Source organism: Salvelinus sp. IW2-2015, linkage group LG25 (genome assembly GCF_002910315.2).
Source record: "Salvelinus sp. IW2-2015 linkage group LG25, ASM291031v2, whole genome shotgun sequence".
Taxonomy (NCBI): domain Eukaryota; kingdom Metazoa; phylum Chordata; class Actinopteri; order Salmoniformes; family Salmonidae; genus Salvelinus; species Salvelinus sp. IW2-2015.
The window spans coordinates 11,406,055-11,428,339 of NC_036865.1; the positions used below are offsets into that span (position 1 = coordinate 11,406,055).

Sequence of the window (22,285 nt, forward strand, 5' to 3'; positions counted from 1 at the left end):
TTGAAAGCTAACACTTAGAGATTTTCTGGTACTTTTGTATACTTTTTAACCAGTAGTTCTTAAAGTAGCACTCACGAAAAATTGCATACATATGTGCAGATACAGTATGTGCATCACATCATTGCTCTCTCGCTCTGCAATATGTGCATCTTGCCAACTGTCACTCAAATGGCAAGGTGCTGAAGCTCATTGGTTATAACTCGAATTGGTAGGGGGCCGGCCAACCCCACGTTGGCCGGCCCCCTACCAATTCGAGTTATAACCAATGAGCTTCAGCACCTTGCCATTTGAGTGACAGTTGGCAAGATGCACATATTGCAGAGCGGAAAATGTAGGGAAAATGTAGGCAAAATGGCACAGCACAGCTTCCAGAAAAACAGTCGCTTTCAAACTAGGGATTTCGGGGATAATTGAGGTATTAGCAGTATTTCTGCTAATAGATTATGCATTTATGAACTACACATTGACACATCCAGCCCAAAGCGGGAGGTTTAAATATACTTAGTAGTCACCAAAGTTCGAGAGCATGTCTTTAACATTAAGTTGCTCTTATAACTGAGAAGTTAGAATGTACTACAGTAACATATTAGCAAGGAAATATATTATTAGTTAAATTGTTAAATCTAGGCTGTGTGACATCAGGTCTGTGTTAATACGTCCATAGAAAAGAAGTATACTTTCAGGCCTAGTTAAATCTACATTGGTGTTTTTTGCCTTGAGCGAGTGCAACCAAATACAAAAGTGATGGTGAACACTTCCAGCAAATAATCCATCTGCAAAAGGGTACCTGACTAATGTGACAGAGTCTAAAAGAAATAAGAGGTGACAAGATGCTGCACATGCATTCATGTTACTAACAGGGAAGTACTAGAAAGCTTTCTGTCTTTCAGTTTTAGTGTTGGCAAAGTGTTTAACTGTGACTATTTCCCACCAGGTTGTGGTCATTTCAAAATGTTCTCAATGTAGTGACAGGGGGCACTCCTCTGTCTCAGAAGGATCAACACTATCCTTTATCATTTCATAGGTTTGCAACTATGATGTCCCTCAATGGCTTCCTTTGCAACAGGTGCCGTCCCATGTCTCAACACTGTATACTACCACACTGCCTACTGACAGTCGGTAGGCCTATGCCCTGACAGTTGAAGAAAATTAAAGACTGCATGTTTGTCATCATTCAACCTTTCGCTGCAACCTGGACTTGACAAAGTTGCTAATTATCTACAATGCTAAAGTTGTCCATGATGTGACTCAAACACAACCTTTGGGATGCTGGACACACGTTACACGCCCCCCTCCCATCCTCCCCAAACAAACTCAGTCCTTTCATTTTGGCTAAGTAACCTTCGGTTTTATGTAACCATACCAAACAAAATATATCATACTCATTTCAGTTTCACAGACATACTCTGTTACATCTAGTCTGAGGCCAGGCTGTTCAATAACGTGGTGGACAATTTCAACCTAAAAAAAATATCTACAAGGTTGCATTGGGATAGAAGGCCTAAGCAGAGCCTTCAATTTAGCCAAATAGAAGGCTATATGGCTATGTGTTATGACCCATTTGGAGTCCAAATGTGCATCTTACAGATCTTGGAAGCTATCAAAATAATAGTTGGGCTGTTAGTTGGGCCACTTTCCCTTGTCCTTAAATCAGCTTGAAATGTTGACATACACATCTCTGACCATCTCTTGGTAGGCCTACTGACTTGCATAGACCTAAATAAATATAAAAGTGGTAGACTAGGTGCAAGTTTTACCTGATTTTGTAATTTGGCAAGGTGTGTTTCTTCTTGATGATTCTTTTCAGCTGGTTGACAATGATTGAGGTGAGCTGGGGCAAGGGCCTTCCCTCGAACTGTGACTTCACCTCGAAGTCTATCAGTGGGTCCTCAAGGAACGCGAAGGACCAGTGCGTAAAAGGCATGCGAGTGAACTGCAGCTTCAGTCTTCCAACCACACGCGTCATTTTTACGAACAGGTATGCTGACTTCCCAAAAACAAGGTCTACATCAATTGCTAGATGGAACCCGCCATTATATTCAAGGTCCACCTCGAAATTGAGTTCCTCGGGCATGCCGTCTTCATTTAAACTCACTGGCTTCATAAGTTTGGCCGTTTTAAACACGGGCAAAGAATTACCAAGGGAGATATCCCTGAGACTGAGTCCCTCCAACAGCCGACCAGCTGTCTTGGTTTGTAATAGCTCCTCGAACTCCACCTTGAACTTTTTGGTCAGCCAGTGCCTAACGACGGGAGTGTCGCGGAGTTCTCTGAATAGGAACAAAAAGATAGCATTTAGAAAATTGCACGTCTCCGGTTTGGAGGTGTGGAGGGGCTCACTTTGACAAGGCGGTGACGGTTGTTGTTTAGGGCTACTGCTGGTGGCAGCCGCTTCCTGATGCCTGGGAGTGATGGCCTCTTGCTGTTTGGGTGCAGCGGATGATGTGTTGTCTTGTTGCTGCTGGCCTGATTCTGCATGTTGGTTATTAAAGTAATCCTTCAATGCGGGATCAGGCACTGCTTTGACATATTGGACTGTCCTGGCTATAGGCTCGGGGCTTCTCCGGTAAAGCAGTAAGAACTGTAATACCAATGTAATGAGTGCTCCAGATAATGCGGAAATGACTATCAAGTAAATCATTTCGAGCAGTGTCCCCTCTCCCTGTTTCCGCGTTAAAATGTTTTCATATTCCGACGTTTAACCGTCTTAACAATGCAAGTTCCACCTGGTCGCTCACAAAGCTGCCATATCATCTGCCTCTTCCCTGATCAGCGGCTCGTCAGCAACACTAAAAAAGTACTTCCGGGTCACGGAATTTCGGAAATGTTCAAAATGAAAGTCCCCACATAATAGTAGGAAAGCATCATTAACCTATATGTATTCATGAAGTATGAAAAAAATAATTGTCTAAACATTAACAATGATTAATATGTGTTCATATTTAAGTTGCATGCATTAAATCTGTGTTTTAAAACAATGTTCCAGGATCAAGGTGCCTGGACACTCGATCGTACAACTACAGTGGTACAGATGTAAAAGTGGGGTGTGGAGTACTCAGTAGGGTCTGTATATTATATATATATATATATATATATATATATATATTATTTCCCCCAAAATTGACCAAGCAAAAATAAAAAAACATAAAATAAGTTTTATTTAGTCTCTTTGTGTTTCATAATTAACCTTCAATTCGCAAAAGGCTGAATGTATCTCACTGGAGAAAGCATCCGACAGAGCGAAACAGCGCCCCTCTGTCTATGTATGTGTAGCCATTCTATCTGATGTTGTCTGGTCAAAAAGAGTATGTATGATATTGTTGCCACCGTAGGGTTGTGTGCAAGGGAAGCCGGTAAGCATTTGACCTCCCTTGACAAAAAATATATTTATACACTAATAGCCATTCAGTATTGAGCTAAATTGAATGAACTCAACTGTGAATGGTCCTAGCGCACCAATAAAAAGTGTAAAGGGAAGCCAGGTTGGATTTGGCTTCACACCAATCACTTTACATCAAAAGCCAAATGTCATTAACAGAAAAAAAACTTGAATTGTTGCATGTCGTTGTGTTGTTGTCCTCCAGTGGCGAGCTATCTTGCTAAAATTGGCCCTATCCTAAATTAGCCATTGTTGGAGATAGGGATTTGGACTTGTGGTTTTACTTCATTCTCAGTACTGGCCAATGATTATAACGGTGATTCTGACCCAACCATAAATTTATACATTGTGCCTCTGGGCTGAGAGGACGGAAGTTCAATATGTAGCTAGAAAGCTAATGTTAACTAGCTGGCTAATCATTGCTCATGAAAGGAAGTTAGGCTAGCGAGCAAGCATTTTAGCCAGGTAGCCTAGGACAACAAAAACTAAAAGCGTGTACTGTATGACAGTCATAGATTGTTTCGGCAACATGAAAGAAAGGAGGATGGCATTGGTGTTTCTCTACAAGTAGGGTGAGTCAACATGTTTTTCTACTTATGCACACACACACAAATCAGTACCAATAGACAGCCACATGGTATTTAGCTTACGTTTATTGGACTAAATTGTTTTGGGAATCTTTTAGTTATATTATATTAGACACCTATTAGCATAGGTGATTTGATGATGTTGAAACAGTGCTGGAATAGTGGAAGCAGCTCCTGTTTTCTTTGCGACTTGTGGTAACTTTCCGGTGTTTGTTTAGTAGTCCGAAAATGACGGAAACATTAACTTGATTGACCATGCTGTAAGTCATGTTACATGCAATATGCCTTGTGGACTCCACTAGAAAGATGTTGCGCTCCAGTTTTGTGATGAAACAAAGGTGTGGTTGAATTTATTCTGCCACTGTCTTCTTATTGTCTCGGCCTTAGGCCTATTTATCACAGTGGCAAGGCATATGAACTAACAGGTTATTGAGGAAATAATGCAAATATCACAATACAGGTTGTAATATGGCATTATTTTGCTGGCTTGGCTTCCCCAGGGATTTTACCCACACACTGCTACTGCTGTTCAAACTAATACATATCTCTTGCACAGTGTATTAGAGTGTATTGCATTGGGGGCTATGGAGGGGGCGGAGTGAAATGCCAGCAAGAGGCAGTGCAACACAGTCCCCCTCCAAAATTATTCATATTTGGTTAGTAGAGACCCTTGAGTATTTCCCACCCCAAAATACTCAGTAGGGTCTCTAGAAACCAAATATTATTCTTTTTAAGGGGGACTGTGTTGCACAGCTTGCTGCTGGCTTTTAACATTATGCACTATACAAAGCTGCAAAAATATATCGATTTTGTATCATACGCCTAGCGTTTTTACAGCTGACTTTTATTTTGAAGGCAAAGTTCAAAAACCGGAAGTCTTAATGTGGATATGATCCCGCTGGTGCTGCTGCCGTGACACGAATTATTTCCTGGGATTCAAGCTCCTCATCTGATTGGGCGAACGTTTTACGTAGCTGTGCGTAATGACGGAGTTCACAAAAGTGTACGTTAGGCTACAAAACGCACCGAGCCCAGGGGTGTATTCACAAGAAACCAAACGGAACGAAACGGGGAGATGCATACCTGAATTTCTCCAATAGAAATTCTCGTTTTCGTTGCAAAATGGAACCTTTAGCAACTGTTTTGATTAAAGATTACACCCCAGGAAAACTGAAGCCAAATGATTGGCTCTTTCAAAGTCACCTACCAGTTTTACGCAGTGAATCATGCCTCGTGAAGAATAATGCCAAATACATTAGGGCATATTTCATATTTCCACAAGAACATCTGCTTGCAACAACACTTCTTTAAACAGTAAACAGGCTAGGCTCCAAAATAATTTATGCGTAAAGAACATAATATTGCGCATTGATTCAGGCCTAGACTATAGACTGAAATTAAGTCGTAATAAATCCATAGGCCTAAAAGCAGGTGTTGCATTGCATTTCGAAGAGGACCTGTGTTCGTACCCATACATGACGTACCCATACATGACAGCAGATGGCAGCACCTTTACATTTGAATCTGCAAAATACACTTTAGAAAGAAAGAATCTCTTGCGCAGTGCAAACTCAATGGTGCATTGCAAGTAAGCCATTAAATGATACAATGATGCAATGCAACCTTGTTACATTGTATCACTGCTTTAACAGTCAAGGCAGTGTCAAAGAAAGTATCTGTTTATTATTTCCCATAGCACAATGTGTGTGTTTTTTCCACATAGCGGACACCACCAACATTTATTTCAACATTGTCTACTCTAGACTCTAGTAGAAACTAATGTATCAAGCCTATTGGATCGGCTGCTATATTTCATTCTGGGATGTTTCCTACTGTTCAATGTTCACATTTCAATACTGTAGCTAAAGCTACTGATATACATTGATTCTTGAAGAATATAACTTATAAATGCATCATGATGCATCAAGATTAGGCTCAATCTCCTCTGCACACCAAGTGGCATGGCTGCCTTTGGCTGAAGCATGATTACTGTTTTTAGGCTATTTTCGACAACCATGTAATGAGACCTACAGTACCAGTCAAAAGTTTGGACACACCTACTCACCCAAGGGTTTTTCGTTATTTTTCCTATTTCTTTATTGAAGAATAATAGTGAAGACATCAAAACCTCGAAATAACACATAAGGAATCATATAGTAACCAAAAAAGTGTAAAACAAATCGAAATATATTTGAGATTCTTCAAATAGCCACCCTTTGCCTTGATAACAGCTTTGCACACTCTTGGCATTCTCTCAACAAGCTTCACCTGGAATGCTTTTCCAACAGTCTTGAAGGAGTTCCCACATATGCTGAGCACTTGTTGGCTGCTTTTCCTTCACTCTGCGGTCCAAATCATCCCAAACCATCTCATTTGGGTTGAGGTTGGGTGATTGTGGAGGCCAGGTCATCCCTAGGTCATCTGATGCAGTACTCCATCACTCTCCTTATTTGGTCAAATAGCCCTTACACAGCCTGGAGGTGTGTTGGATCATTGTCCTGTTGAAAAACAAATGATAGTCCAACTATGCGCAAATCAGATGGGATGGGGTATTGCTGCAGAATGCTGTGGTAGCCATGCTGGTTAAGTGTGCCTTGAATTCTAAATAAATCACCATCAGTGTCACCAGCAAAGCACCCCCACACCATCACACCTCTTCCTTCATGCTTCACTGTGGGAACCACACATGCGGACATCATCCGTTCACCTACTCTGCGTCTCACAAAGACACAAAGATTGGAACCAAAAATCTCACATTTTGACTAAGTCCAAAGGACAGATTTGCACCGGTCTAATGTCCATTGCTCGTGTTTCTTGGCCCAAAGAAGTTTCTTCTTCTTTTTGGTGTCCTTTAGGAGTGGTTTCTTTGCAGCAAAATCGACCATGAAGGCCTGATTCACGTAGTCTCCTCTGAACAGTTGATGTTGAGATGTGTCTGTGACTTGAACTCTGAAGCATTTGTTTGGGCTGCAATTTCTGAGGCTGGTAACTCTATTAAACTTATCTTCTGCAGCAAAGGTAAGTCTGGGTGTTCCTTTCCCGTGGCGGTCCTCATTAGAGCCAGTTTCATTATAGCGCTTGATGGTTTTTGCGACTCCACTTGAAGAAACGTTCAAAATTTTGACAGACCTTCATATCTTAAAGTAATGATGGACTGTTGTTTCTCTTTGGTTATTTGAGCTGTTCTTGCCATAATATGGATTTGGGCTTTTACCAAATAGGGCTATCTTCTGTATACCACCCCTACCTGTACGCTGGACTCCACATGTGAATTGATTGCCCCCCATTTATCTTCAGAGTTCGTACTGTTAGGTGACCTAAACTGGGATATGCTTAACACCCCGGCCGTCCTACAATCTAAGCTAGATGCCCTCAATCTCACACAAACTATCAAGGAACCTACCAGATACAACCCTAAATCTGTAAACACGGGCACCCTCAAAGATATCATCCTGACCAACCTGCCCTCTAAATACACCTCTGCTGTCTTTAACCAGGATCCCAGCGATCACAGCCTCATTGCCTGCGTCCGTAATGGGTCCACTGTCAAACGACCACCCTTCACTGTCAAACGCTCCCTAAAACACTTCAGCGAGCAGGCCTTTCTAATCAACCTGGCCCGGGTATCCTGAAAGGATATTGACCTCATCTCGTCAGTAAAGGTTGCCTGGTTATTCTTTAAAAGTGCTTTCTTCACCATCTTAAATAAGCATGTGTAACCGATGTGAAATGGCTAGCTAGTTAGCGGTGGTGCGCGCTAATAGCCTTTCAATCGGTGACGTCACTTGCTCTGTGACCTTGAAGTAGTGGTTCCCCTTGCTCTGCAAGGGCCGCGGCTTTTGTGGAGCGATGGGTAACGATGCTTCGTGGGTGACTGTTGTTGATGTGTGCAGAGGGTCCCTGGTTCGCGCCCGGGTCGGGGCGAGGGGACGGACGTAAAGTTAAACTGTTACACATGCCCCTTTCAAAAAATGTAGAACTAAGAACAGATATAGCCCTTGGTTCACTCCAGACTTGACTGCCCTTGACCAGCACAAAAACATCCTGCGGTGTACTGAATTAGCATCAAATAGTCCCCGCGATATACAACTTTCAGGGAGGTTAGGAACCAATATACACAGTCAGTTAGGAAAGCAAAGGCTAGCTTTTTCAAACAGTAATTTGCATCCTGTAGCACAAATTCCCAAAAGTTTTGGGACACTGTAAAGTCCATGGAGAATAAGAGCACCTCCTCCCAACTGCCCACTGCACTGAGGCAAGGAAACACTGTCACCACCGATAAATCCACAATAATCGAGAATTTCAATAAGCATTTTTCTACGGCTGACCATGCTGGAAGGAAAGGCGGCCAAAGGAAGTGTTGGCTTTGGGGGTGACCAGTGAGATACCTGCTGGAGCGCGTGCTACGGGTGGGTGCTGCTATGGTGACCAGTGAGCTGAGATAAGGCGGGGCTTTACCTACCATAGACCTATAGATGACCTGGAGCCAGTGGGTTTGGCGACGAATATGTAGTGAGGGCCAGCCAATGAGAGCCTACAGATCACAGTGGTGGGTAGTATATGTGGCTTTGGTGACAAAACGGATGACACTGTGATAGACTGCATCCAATTTGCTGAGTCGGGTGTTGGAGGCTATTTTGTAAATTATATCGCCGAAGTCAAGGATCGGTAGGATAGTCAGTTTTATGAGGGTATGTTTGGCAGCATATGTGACGGAGGTTTTGTTAGCGAAATAGGAAGCCAATTCTAGATTTAATTTTGGATTGGAGATGCTTAATGTGAGTCTGGAAGGAGAGTTAACAGTCTAACCAGACACCTAGGTGTTTGTAGTTATCCACATATTCTAAATCAGAACCGTCCAGAGTTGTGATGCTAGTCGGGCAGGAGGGTGCGGGCAGCAAAGTTGAAGAGCATGCACTTAGTTTTACTTGCATTTAAAAGCAGTTGGAGGCCTCGGAAGGAGTGTTCATAAGCTTACCGATCACTGCACCTGTACACAGCCCATCTGTAAATAGCCCACCCAACTACCTCATCCCCATATTGTTATTTATTTTTGCTCTTTTGCACCCCAGTATCTCTACTTGTACATCATCATCTGCACATATATCACTCCAGTGTTAACGCTAAATTGTAATTATTTCGCCACTATGGCCTATTTATTGCCTTACCTCCCTAATCTTACTACATTTGCACACACTGTATATATATTTTTCTATTGTGTTATTGACTGTACATTTGTTTATCCCATGTGTAACTCTGTGTTGTTGTTTTTGTCGCACTGCTTTGCTGTATCTTGGCCAGGTCGCAGTTGTAAAGGTGAAATAAAATAAAAACATAAAAAATAAATACCTTGTCACAACCAAACTGATTGGCTCAAACGCATTAAGGAAAGAAATTCCACAAATTAACTTTTAACAAGGCAAACTTGTTGATTGAAATGCATTCCAGGTGACTACTTCATGAAGCTGGTTGAGCGAATGCCAAGAGTGTGCAAAGCTGTCATCAAGGCAAAGGGTGGCTACTTTGAAAAATATAAAATATATTTTAATTTGTTTAACAGTTTTTTGGTTACTACATGATTCCATATGTGTTATTTCATAGTTTTGATGTCTTCATTATTATTCTACAATGTAGAAAATAGTCTAAATAAAGAAAAAGCCGGAATGAGTAGGTGTGTCAAAATTTTGACTTGTACTGTATACAGTCGTCACCAAAGGTTTTGAGAATGACACCAATATTAATTTTCACAAAGTCTGCTGCCTCAGTTTGTGTGATGGCAATTTGCAATTACTCCAGACTGTTATGAAGAGTGATCAGATGAATTGCAATTAATTGCAAAGTCCCTCTTTGCCATGAAAATGAACTGAATCCCCCAAAAACATTTCCACTGCATTTCAGCCCTGCCACAAAAGGACCAGCTGACATGTCAGGGATTCTCTCGTTAACACAGGTGTGAGTGTTGACGAGACAAGGCTGAGATCACTCTGTCATGCTGATTGAGTTCGAATAACAGACTGGAAGCTTCAAAAGGAGGGTGGTGCTTGGAATCATTGTTCTTCCTCAGCCAACCATGTTACCTGCAACGAAACACGTGCCGTCGTCATTGCTTTGCACAAAAAGGGCTTCACAGGCAAGGATATTGCTGCAGTAAGATTGCACCTAAATCAACCATTTATCGGATCATCAAGACTTCAAGGAGAGCGTTCAATTGTTGTGAAGAAGGCTTCAGGGCGCCAAGAAAGTCCAGCAAGCACCAGGACCGTCTCCTAAAGTTGATTCAGCTGCGGGATCGTGCACCACCAGTACAGAGCTTGCTCAGGAATGGCAGCAGGCTGGTGTGAGTGCATCTGCACGCACAGTGAGGCAAAGACTTTGGAGGATGGCCTGGTGTCAAGAAGGCAGCAAAGAAGCCACTTCTCTCCAGGAAAAACATCAGGGACAGACTGATATTCTGCAAAAGGTACAGGGATTGGACTGCTGAGGACTGGGGTAAAGTCATTTTCTCTGATCCCCTTTCCGATTGTTTGGTGCATCCGGAAAAAAAGCTTGTCCGGAGAAGACAAGGTGAGCGCTACCATCAGTCCTGTGTCATGCCAATAGTAAAGCATCCTGAGACCATTCATGTGTGGGGTTGCTTCTCAGCCAAGGGAGTGGGCTCACTCACAATTTTGCCTAAGAACATAGCCATGAATAAAGAATGGTACCAACACATCCTCCGAGAGCAACTTCTCCCAAACATCCAGGAACAGTTTGGTGGCAAACAATGCCTTTTCCAGCATGATGGAGCACCTTGCCATAAGGCAAAAGTGACAACTAAGTGGCTCGGGGAACAAAACATCGATATTTTGGGTCCATGGCCAGGAAACTCCCCAGACTTTAATCCCATTGAGAACTTGCGGGTGGACAAACAAAAACCCACAAATTCTGACAAACTCCAAGCATTGATTATGCATGAATGGGCTGCCATCAGTCAGGATGTGGCCCAGAAGTTAATTGACAGCATGCCAGGGCAGATTGCAGAGGTCTTGAAAAAGAAGGGTCAACACTGCAAATATTGACTCTTTGCATCAACTTCATGTAATTGTCAATAAAAGCCTTTGACACTTATGAAATGCTTGTAATTATACTTCAGTATTTCATAGTAACATCTGACAAAAAATTCTAAAGACACTGAAGCAGCAAACTTTGTGAAAATTAATATTTGTGTCATTCTCAAAACTTTTGGCCACGACTGTATATAATTCCTTGGCTATGTAGTATACAATCACATCGCCTAGGCTAAGGAAAGTTATTGGGTCATGTAGTAATGGCGGGACTTAAATGGTTAATCTCCAGACAGGTCTGTCGTCCTCCATGACATGTCTTCCATTGTGTACGGGAAGTTGCTCGACATGAGACACTTGTGATCAGAGAAGAGGCATATATGATTGAAGTCTGAACTTTTTCTACTATTGAGCATCATCATCATCATTACATCATCTTAACCTCCCACCCGCTCAGCTCAGTCTCGGGTACTCAGTCGCCGAAGTGGTATCGCCACTCCGCATCAATTTTGTTATCAGACGTTGTCATTTTACTATTAGGTGCAACGGACTTTTCTCTTCTTATGTGTACGTCTATTTGTGTCAAGATGAATAGCTTGAAGGCGTTTAAGGAGCCATTCGGTGAGTCTGCACTTTTATTTAAAATGTTTAAATGATATAGATATGTCGTTTATGGCCCTCTTGTATGTTATCTATAGGCTACTTACTGGTTATGGATGAAGGTCGTCCTTATTAACGCATGTTTGAATACACATCTTCCCACTGGGCGAAAACGGTTTGAATCAATGTTGTTTTCACGTCATTTCAACAACAAACAATTCAACGTGGAAAACTGATTTAATTTGTATAAAGACATAAACGTAGTTTTTCACCCAACATATTACTTTATTAGGCAAGTCAGTTAAGGACAAATTCATATTTACAATGACCGCCTACCGGGGAACTGTGGGTTAAAAAAATATACGTTGAATGACGTCTGTGCCCAGTGGGTTGTGTGCTTTTTGAACAACCTACTAATTTACAAACGGACAGTCTAACTGTAATATTGGAATGTCCTTTTGATTAGTTTTTTTTAAAATGTAGGCTATCAGAACTTTTTTATTGATACATATTTCCACATCTTAGTTGTAAGAATGTATTGACATAACAGAGAACCTGCATTTTATTGGTTCTATTTCAATGACCTCTTCTCACAACTGGCATTTCCCCGAACATAAAAATCCCCTTCCTGTATCGATGACAGTAAGGGACTTGCACCTTATTCTCAGTCAGTGGCGGTTGGTGCAGTTTAAGATGAGGGAGGATGATAAAAATAATTATGAGTATGGCCTTATTTCTATTACAGCATATTGGATGGCTGTCATTCATATTCCATTCAAATCAAATCACATATTTAGCAGATGTTATTGCGGGTGTAGCAAAATGCTTGTGTTCCTAGCCCCAACAGTGCAGTAGTATCTAACAATACAAACAAATCTAAAAGTAAAATAATGGAGTTAAAAAATATATAAATATTAGATTGAGCAATGTTGGAATGGCATTAACTAAAATACAGTAGAATAGAATACAGTATATGCATATGAGATGATTAAAGCAGTATGCAAACATTATTTAAACATTTATTAAAGTGACAAGTGTTCCATTATTAAAGTGGCCAGTGATTCCAAGTCCATGTGTATAGGGCAGCAGCCTCTAAGGTGCAAGGTTGCGTAACTGGGTGGAAGCTGGCTTGTGATAGCTATTTAACAGTCTAATGGCATTGACATAGAGACTGAAAAACAGCTTCTATGTCCCAGCTTTGATGCACCTGTACTGACCTCGCCTTCTGGATGTTAGCGGGGTGAACAGGCCGTGGCTCGGGTGGTTGATTTCCTTGATGATCTTTTTGGCCTTAAGCTTTCCACCTTCTCCACTGCGGCCCTGTCAATATAGATAGGGGCGTGCTCCCTCTGCTGTTTCCTGAAATCCACAATCAGCTCCTTTGTTTTGTTGACATTGAGTGAGAGGTTATTTTCCTAGCGCCACTCTCCCAGGGCCCTCACCTCCTCCCTGTTGGCTGTCTCATCGTTGTTGGTAATCTGTTGTGTTGTCTGCAAACTTGATGATTGAGTTGGAGGCGTGCATGGCCATGCAGTCATAGGTGAACAGGAAGTACAGGAGGGGGCTGACCACGCACACTTGTGGGGCCTGTGTGTTGAGGATCAGCGAAGTGGAGGTGTTGTTTCCTACCTTCACCACCTGGGGGCGGCCCGTCAGGAAGTCCAGGTGCCAGTTGCACAGGGCGGGGTTCAGACCCAGGTTCCCGAGCTATAGTCACAGCATTCTTACATAGGTATTCCTCTTGTCCAGATGGGATAGGGCAGTGTGCAGTCAATGGCGATTGCATCGTCTGTGGATCTATTGGGGCGGTAAGCAAATTGAAATGGGTCTAGGGTTCCAGGTAAGGTAGAGGGGATATATATCCTTAACTAGCCTCTCAAAGCACTTCATGATGACAGAAGTGAGTGCTACAGGGCGATAGTCATTTAGTTCAGTTACCTTTGCTTTCTTGGGTACAGGAACAATGGTGGACATCTTGAAGCAAATGTCCGGAAGCAAGACGTGGGTGGTTTTCCCTTTGTAGTCCGTGATTGTCAATAGACCCTGTCACCCAGCTCAATGTAAGATTGATTGGTTTAGGCTTCTACATGACACTTTAATTTTCTCTGTACCCATCATGAGGTTGCTACTACATAGCCTATGAAGGAAAGTTTACAACAGAGAATTTAGAGGCATCAAGGTGACAGACAGTGACACATTCAATACTGCCTTGCACACTCTTGCCTGCATCTAGCTGATCTAGGGAGTAATCATTAGTCCAACAGTTGCAAATGTGAATTTCTATTGGACAAATTCTGGTATTTTTATCCCAGTTTCGTTCCGTTTAAGAAATGTTTTTGAACAGCTCTCTCCACTGGCTTCCAGTTGAAGCTCGCATCCGCTACAAGACCATGGTGCTTGCCTACGGAGCTGTGAGGGGAACGGCACCTCCGTACCTTCAGGCTCTGATCAGGCCCTACACCCAAACAAGGGCACTGCGTTCATCCACCTCTGGCCTGCTCGCCTCCCTACCTCTGAGGAAGTACAGTTCCCGCTCAGCCCAGTCAAAACTGTTCGCTGCTCTGGCACCCCAATGGTGGAACAAACTCCCTCACGACGCCAGGTCAGCGGAGTCAATCACCACCTTCCGGAGACACCTGAAACCCCACCTCTTTAAGGAATACCTAGGATAGGATAAAGTAATCCTTCTCACCCCCCCCCCCCTTAAAAGAGTTAGATGCACTATTGTAAAGTGGTTGTTCCACTGGATATCATAAGGTGAATGCACCAATTTGTAAGTCGCTCTGGATAAGAGCGTCTGCTAAATGACTTAAATGTAAATGTAAATGTAACAGAGTCGGCGGAATGAATATGCCCCTAATAACAGTCAAACACAGTTCACTGCATTCTATAGCTAAGTGAAAGTAAGACAATATACACCCAAATATAGCTAAGTAGCTCTTTCTCTCTCTTCTCCTTAATTTTGGAAGAAATTAATTTGTTCAAAACTGTTCAACAATTGTCCTTCTCTCTCTTTGAGTCAACTACTCACCACATTTTATGCACTGCAGTGCTAGCTAGCTGTAGCTTATGCTTTCAGTACAAGTTCATAATTGGGTGAACATGTCAGTTCATGTTGCAAGAGCTCTGATAGGTTGGAGGACGTCATCCGGAAGTTGTCATAATTACTGTGTAATTCTATGGAAGGGGGTGAGAACCATGAGCCTCCTAGGTTTTGTATTGAAGTCAATGTACCCAGAGGAGGACGGAAGCTAGCTGCTGTTGAGGCTACTCTAGACCTTCATTGCAAAACAGTGTTTTAATCAATTATTTGGTGACGTGAATATATTTAGTATAGTTTTATCTAAAAAGGCAAACTTTTTTAATGTTTCACTATTTGTATTTTTATGAAATTCACTGAGGAAGATGGTCCTCCGCTTCCTAATCTGAGGAGCCTCCACTGCTCTCGGTGGATGTATAAGATGTGTGGGAGTTGGAAAATATAACATTTTGTCAGTGATAAAAGTGAGTAGGGTAGGCCTAGCCTATGCCAAACTGTACTAACGTGATTAAACATAACAGTTTTATGCTATCTCAAATTTGAGACATTGGACACCCTGATGAATCATACCTAAATGGCAAACTATGCTACTGTGTTTTTTAAATGTCAATGTTGTAAAGAATATAACCCCACATTTTAAATGTTTGGTTTTCACTGTGAATCTATAATGATTTTAAATGGTTAATCAATAATATTTGCAAATGTAAATGGCTGTTTTGGTGTGGGTGTGAAAATGTGAGCTGACCCCTTGAGCTCATGCAAATGAATGACATTTACTCTGTGATCTGTTTGAACAGATACCTGTTGGGTCTTGAGGATGCCTTTTCACTTGAATGAGCAGAACAATAATACCCCACTGCTACACAATGCTCTGGTTCTTTCATAAAAACGTCTGCTTTTTTAATACTGAAACGTTGTCCTCATCAGCATGTCTTGAAGAACAATAGCTCTAATATTGCTTACTATTGCGTTGTCAATTTTAATATAGCAGCCAAGGCCTTTACAGCAGCCGGAGCTTTTACAGCAGCCGAGGGCTTTAGGCCAGCAAAGTACGCCTCATCTCACTCAACAAATCACAGAACTTATTTTTCACGCTGAGCATGGTGGAACTTGAGTTTTCCAGCACAGACACACACACACACACAACCCTCAATCATCCACCGTGCATAGACGAGGCAACGAGGCATTTGTCCATCTTTGTGTTAGATATAGAAACTGCATGGATTGAGTTAGGTATTAGCACGTCAGCACGCCATTCATCTCAAGCCATTTGTGTGCCTTTGTCACTGCCGAGCAAATGCACCGTTACACGATCTGATAAAATGTTTAAAAAACCTTGACTTATCTTAGCAGCAAAGGCATGGGTGGTCAAAAAGGAGAAAATCTAGGTTCATCTCTGTGGAATCATGGCCTCGAGGGATCTAACGTTATTATGATGAGGCTTATATTTCATCTCTTGAACTTTTTCCTGAGCGAGTAGGTACATGTCTCTGCATTCCCTGTGCAGCAGAAACAATACTGAGATGAGCTGGGTTTCTGCTTATAGTTGATGAGTAGGGGATGTGGGGCTGATGTGTCTCAGCATTGCATGCACTAATAAGGAGCAAGGTAGAATGAGTATTCATTACCAAAGGATCTGTACATAACTCTGTGCAACCGCAGGCCTAGAATGAGACTCTATTTCTATGTATGCAACAGCAATTACATGGTTATTACAGTGACACTGCATAAAACATCACTGTAACTGTTCTGCTGTTATTGATCTTACTGAGAGCTTGGCATATGGAGAGGTAACTGGCAGGTCCTCTCTTGTCTCACTGTCATCATAATCATGTAGGAAACAGTTGAGAAAATACTGCAAGATGTACTCTTTTCCCACGTGGCACAGATGTCAATTCAACGTCTATTCCACGTTGATTCAATGTAATTTAATTCAACGTTAATTGAACCAGTGTGTGCCAATTGAGTTGTTTGTAGCCTCCACAGAAATGATCACAGTTTCTGGACTGTGATTTATGACTAGAATATGTGAAAATAATCTTGTTCAATCAAAACTCGTGAGGGTGTTTTAGTAGTTATTTGACATCTTGACAAAATTTACCTTCTTGTTGGTGATATGTTCAATCAATGACATAGACTGACAGGCCCCTGGTGCGAGTGACCTTACAGCTCCATTATAATAACATTTGCTGTGGTAAAATTGGATATGGTGCATCAGTGTGTGTGTTTGTGTGTATATGTTTGCTCACGTCACCAATGTGAGAAAACCCTGAAAATGTTGTCTCTAGTTCGAGGAAGTGAGCCCACCCACGTGTTTTCTTTTGAGATCTTTGCCTGGCACAGTTTCAACTGTGTCACTAACTTAATTAATGTGGCTATAGGAAATGGTCTTTAGTTCACTTGAATGTGTTTACAAACCCAAGGTTCCCATCTAAGCTGAAGTGAGTGTCAGCTTCATGGAATGTAACCTAAGAAAGGCCAGAAAAGTCAGAGCAGCTCTTTATTTGAAGCCCTCAGGTCTCATACAATAGCCTTACAATGATGCAGACTGATAGAAGCCTGAATGACCTTGTAGAGGTACAGGTAAGTGCCAAAATAATGTAAAGATGAGCAAATGAGGAATACAAAGTAAATTGAAAGCAGGTGCTTCCACACAGGTGTTGTTCCTGAGTTAATTAAGCAACTAACATCTAATCATGCTTAGGGTCATGTATAAAAATACTGAGTAGGCCATTATTTTGGCTACCATGGCTATGCCCCCATAGGATGACTATGCCCCCATCCACAGGGCACGAGTGGTCACTGAATGGTTTGATGAGCATGAAAACAATGTAAACCATGGCCGTCTCAGTCACCAGTTCTTAACCTAATTGAACACTGATGAGAGATTCTGGAGCGGCGCCCGACACAGCGTTTTCCACCACCATCAACAAAACACCAAATAATGGAATTTCTCATGGAAGAATGGTGTTGTATCCCTCCAATAGAGTTCCAGACACTTGTAGAATCTATGCCAAGGTGCATTGAAGCTGTTCTGGCTCGTGGTGCCCAACATCCTATTAAGACACTTTATGTTGGCGTTTCCTGTATTTTGTCAGTTAGACTTAGCTGTATGTTTTAGAGCCAAAATTGAGGGCTTTGTACATCTGCAACTCATCCATGTGTGTCCATGTCCACTATATCAGGACCCAGGACAATCAATAATTTCAGATTTAATGTATCCTCTTCATTCTGATATTTGCTTTGTTGAAAAACTGCATTCCATCATTTCCATCAGCCATCATTGTATATAACATCTGCAATATGTTCCTTTATGCATTGTTCTCTTCATGTAATATCCCTGTCTTGTCTCGACAGATAGAATCATCTCTGAACCAGTGGAGGACACAGATACTAGTAGCTTCATGGCAGAAATGGTATGGCCGTCTAATATCATCAGAAACAAACATGTGTTAAGAAATGTACAATCTGAATTTAATTGAATCTAATTTCAAAAGAATAGAACAAAATGAATGCTAACTCTTCAGTCTGAGTAGACCGAGAAAAGCCATCTTTTCAGAAAATAGCCATGTAAAGTAATTTAACCATAGTTGAGTACATTATGCTGGGATTTCTTACGCCCAGGGACTAATATAGAAGCAAGTTGCAACAAGCCACTTTTTGCTATCCAACACGAGTATAATATTTCTCCACAGTTTATATGTGTTTTAATTGCTATCTCTCTGTCCTCAAATATTTCTATCACTGTAAAGATCAGAATCCATCAGTGTCATTTTGTAGCAAAGCTGAACATGTGTGTTTGTGTCTCTTAGTCCTTGAAGTCCAACTATCCAGTCCAAGTCACAGAACCTCAAGGTAGGTGCTCTAAGCTCAGTACATCTGTTCACACAACTGATGTGCCTTTCTGGGGCCACTGATGAGAAAGTACAATATTCATCTATACTGTCGATCTGTCCTTTCCAGATACAGTGACACTGCAGCTGAGGTCCATGCCACCTGGCTACCTCACACCTCTCTCAGACAGAATAAAACAGGTGGGTGATGGGCTCACTTACACTGAGATAAAGTGTAGTTTCTGTGTGTTAGTTTCATATTAATGTGAAAATGTGGTGATGAGCCTTGACAGGATGCTCCTGTAAACTGTAGATTACTAAAGATAACTCCAACCGCTAAGCCAGCATCTGAAAATGTCATGACCTGGCCTGTAATGTTTGAGCCTTTGTAACTGGAACTAGTGGTTGGTGTCAAAACCACAAGACCGTTTTAATGAGTGAGAATAATCGCTTGTTTCCGTATAGGAAAAGGTTTGTGAGTTTGTTTAAAAAGGTTGTGTTATTTTAATGCTATCAATTAGAATACTGTAAGGCAGGTATTCCAAATAAAAATGTGATTTACATGTTTTTTTATATATTTAAAAAAACTCACCCAAATGTATAGCCCTGTTGGAAAATATACATGGGCTGTTTGAAAATGCTATACATTTGGGTGAGTTTTTTTCTCTCGCCTGAGTAGCCTTGTTTCACTGCCAAAAATGTAATTAAACCATCTAGTGTTCAGCGAAATAACAACACAATGTCAAATACAGGTAGCCTAGTCAAATAATTAACATCCAATCACATTAACCATTACTCTCTCGCGGGAATTCAACTAACGGTCATTATGTAGCCAAACGTAGCTGCTGCTCATGTTGGTATCTGTACTGATGGCGCAAAAGCCATGACAGGGAGACATAGTGGAGTGGTAACGTGCGTGCAAGCAGTTGCTCCCGACGCAACTTGGGTACACTGTAGCATCCACCGAGAGGCTCTTGCTGCCAAGGGAATGCCTAACCGCTTGAAAGACGTTTTGGACACTACAGTGAAAATGGTTAACTTTGTTAAAGCAAGGCCCCTGAACTCTCGTGTATTTTCTGCACTATGCAATAATATGGGCTGCGACCATGTAATGCTTTTACAACATACAGAAGTGCGCTGGTTATCAAGGGGCAAAGTATTGACACATTTTTTTAAATTGAGAGACGAGCTTAAAGTTTTCTTTACTGACCATTTTCTCACACGACTGGCCTATCTGGGTGATGTTTTTTCTCGCCTGCATGATCTGAATCTAGGATTATAGGGACTCTCCGCAACTATTCAATGTGCGGGGCAAAATTGTGGCTATGATTAAGAAGTTGGAGCTCTTCTCTGTCTGCATTAACAAGGACAACACAGGTCTTTCCATCATTGTATGATTTCTTGTGTGCAAATGATCTCAAGCTTACGGACAATGTCAAATGTGATATTGTGAAGCACCTGAGTGAGCTATGTGAGAGTGGATTCTCGGCCCTCACTAGCATGTGTGTGTGGAAAATGATTTAAGACTGGGACTCTCTCCAATACAACCCAACATTGCAGAGTTATGTGTATCCTTTCAAGCACACCCTTCTCATTAACCTGTGGTAAGTTAGTCACAATTTTTGATGAACAAATAAGGTTTAATATGTAAGATCATTAAATAAAGAGCTAAATTATTGATTATTATTATTTGTATGATGGCAAAAAACAACATTTGAGAGTGCGCAGACCCTGGTGCTAGAGGGGGTACACAGCTGGAGGTTGAATGTTTGAAGGGGTACAGGACTATAAAAAGTTTGGGAACCACTGCTGTAAGGTATTCTGAATCATATCGGTAGTTAATTCCTCTCTATAATTAGAACTGAATGTAATGTTTTGTTTTACCCAACCTCGTACAGCCAGTGGAAGATGGTGTAGAGTGCATCTGCACAGGCTCCATCTCACCAGGTAATTTTCATTTTATCATGATATATACTATACCCCTGAACAACATTTCCAAGCACATGTTGTAGATAGATTATAGCAACACATCTTTCAAGACAGATGCATTATATTTGCATACAGTACATGTACCAAAATAGTAGACTAATCATTTATGTGCACTGTATATTTCCAAGGCTGTTGGTAATTCCATTCTCCCTTGCCCAAATCCCTACCCCTTAGACTTCCCCAAGGAGCTGCAGTTCTTGAAAAACCAATGTGAGAAGTGCTGCTGCTCAGCTCCACCTCCAAAGATCAGTGACCTAATGGATGACAACGACTTGCTTGACTTACTGCGTCTTAAACTGGACCCAAATCATTGCACTGTCAAGAACTGGAAGAACTTTGCGAGCCGTTGGGGTATGAGCTATGATGAGCTGACTCTGCTGGAGCACCGGACCCAGGGCTCAATGTGCCACAGCCCCACACAAGAGTTCCTGCTGCGCAACAACCACAAGACCGTCACTGAGCTCACCGAACTTTGCCGGGTCTACCAGCGCATTGATGTGCTGCGGCTTCTGCAACGTTGGATGGAGAACGACTGGCCTTCACGCTGGCAAAATGCTCATTAATCACATATCCCCAACCACCCAAATTAGACATTTTACATTATGCTATCCACTTTATTGAATTAGCAATGACAACAGGGACTTGGACCATTTGTTATCAGAAGCCTATTTATTTAACAACCAGTGGTTCCCGGATTTTAGATGATTTGGTGTGCAAAAGACAACTGGATCACATGTTATGACTCCTGCGGAGTTGAGGACTTAATGGGACTGATTGTCGTTTTGTACTTGTTACCAATACTGTAGTTCTGATTATCTCAACCGGCACATTCTTTTCTTTTTCAAAAGGTTCCTCATTCTCTGAATTGTTGTGTGTTCAAGTGTTGGTGTACCCACAAAAATAATGAGGCGGTTAGAACATAAAAAGTAGAGCTGTATTAACCAGCATAGCACGTAAAGAAGGTGAGGTGGGAAAAAGAGAACGAGATTAAAAGGGTGAATTGTTCATCAATTGTAACTTTTTAGAACAGTGACCATAATAAGAATCAATGTAGTATACATCATATGGCAAAGATGACAGTGTTGCGTTTTGGTCTTTATAGTTTCATAAAAATAGGAATAATCTCCAAATAATGTATTGTTTGTATTCATAGTTAATGAGTCTTGATTATTTTGGGATAGTTTGATGAAGCTGAGATTGTGTTTTTCAATTTCACTACAGTTTGAATTCTAATTAGGAATTTGCCCTTACGCTTTATCCTGAATGTGGTTCCAATTCCTCTCCCCAAACCCACTTGAAGCAAATAAAAGCTAGATGTTTTACATATTCTTGCTAATCTTATTAACTTTCCCTCAATAACACGTTTAAAAAATAATCATATCCTCATATCATCATTTACTTTAATCATGTCAATTAAAATACTATTTAAGGGATACTGTGAGATTCTGGCATCAGATGAACTCTTGGAAACCATTTTTATGTCTCTGCGTGCAGTATGAAGGAAGTTAGCGGTAGTTTCGCAAACCAATGCTGACTAGTGTTAGCGCAATGACTGGAAATCTACAGGTACGGAAGCATTGAAAATACAGTGACGAAAAAAAGGTTTACTATAGGAAGTCTTCATTGAAAGTTTGAGCTTTCTGTGTGTGTGATGATTATATCAACTTGGTTCATGTTTATTTGTTTTAATTTCAGTGATGAATATCCAATCAAACAGGAATTCAAACCTGCCATGTAATATAATACTGTTACATATTGTTGTAGTCAATTACAGTATAATTTATAGTCAATCACCAATAAATTATTGAGTCATA

The 22,285-nt window shown here is 41.4% G+C and overlaps 2 protein-coding genes across 7 annotated transcripts in view; one reads left to right on the plus strand and one right to left on the minus strand.

The window, feature by feature from the left end:
* Positions 1-2,770, minus strand: part of LOC111951873 (PDZ domain-containing protein 8) — a 74,077-nt gene extending 71,307 nt beyond the window's left edge. For all 3 annotated transcript variants that reach the window (XR_011474070.1, XM_023970166.2, XM_070434905.1), the window contains exon 1: positions 1,758-2,770. Coding sequence is in view for 2 of the 3 variants with exons in the window: in XM_023970166.2 (XP_023825934.1) it covers positions 1,758-2,641 (884 nt within the window). In the remaining variant the exon portion in view is untranslated. The remainder of the gene's footprint in view (positions 1-1,757) is intronic.
* Positions 1,889-22,282, plus strand: edaradd (EDAR-associated death domain). Of its 4 annotated transcripts, none has more exons than XM_023970168.2 (6): positions 1,889-1,978; positions 18,007-18,065; positions 18,462-18,504; positions 18,613-18,683; positions 20,381-20,429; positions 20,646-22,282. In XM_023970168.2, exons 2-6 carry the CDS (start codon positions 18,054-18,056, stop codon positions 21,032-21,034), a joined length of 564 nt encoding a protein of 187 aa, XP_023825936.1. In that variant the 5' UTR covers positions 1,889-1,978; positions 18,007-18,053; the 3' UTR covers positions 21,035-22,282. The 4 variants fall into 4 exon arrangements, with proteins under 4 accessions (XP_023825936.1, XP_070291007.1, XP_023825935.1 ...); XM_070434906.1 differs by lacking the exon at positions 1,889-1,978 and adding an exon at positions 3,822-3,951; XM_023970167.2 differs by lacking the exon at positions 1,889-1,978 and adding an exon at positions 11,336-11,630.
* Positions 22,283-22,285: the final 3 nt, after the last annotated feature.

Coding starts and splice junctions, on each gene's coding strand:
- edaradd (XM_023970167.2), top strand. CDS start 11,573: ATGTGTACGTCTATTTGTGTCAAGATGAATAGCTTGAAGGCGTTTAAG. Junction 18,505..18,612: donor CCAAGTCACAGAACCTCAAG/GTAGGTGCTCTA, acceptor TGTCCTTTCCAG/ATACAGTGACACTGCAGCTG. Junction 20,430..20,645: donor CACAGGCTCCATCTCACCAG/GTAATTTTCATT, acceptor CCTACCCCTTAG/ACTTCCCCAAGGAGCTGCAG.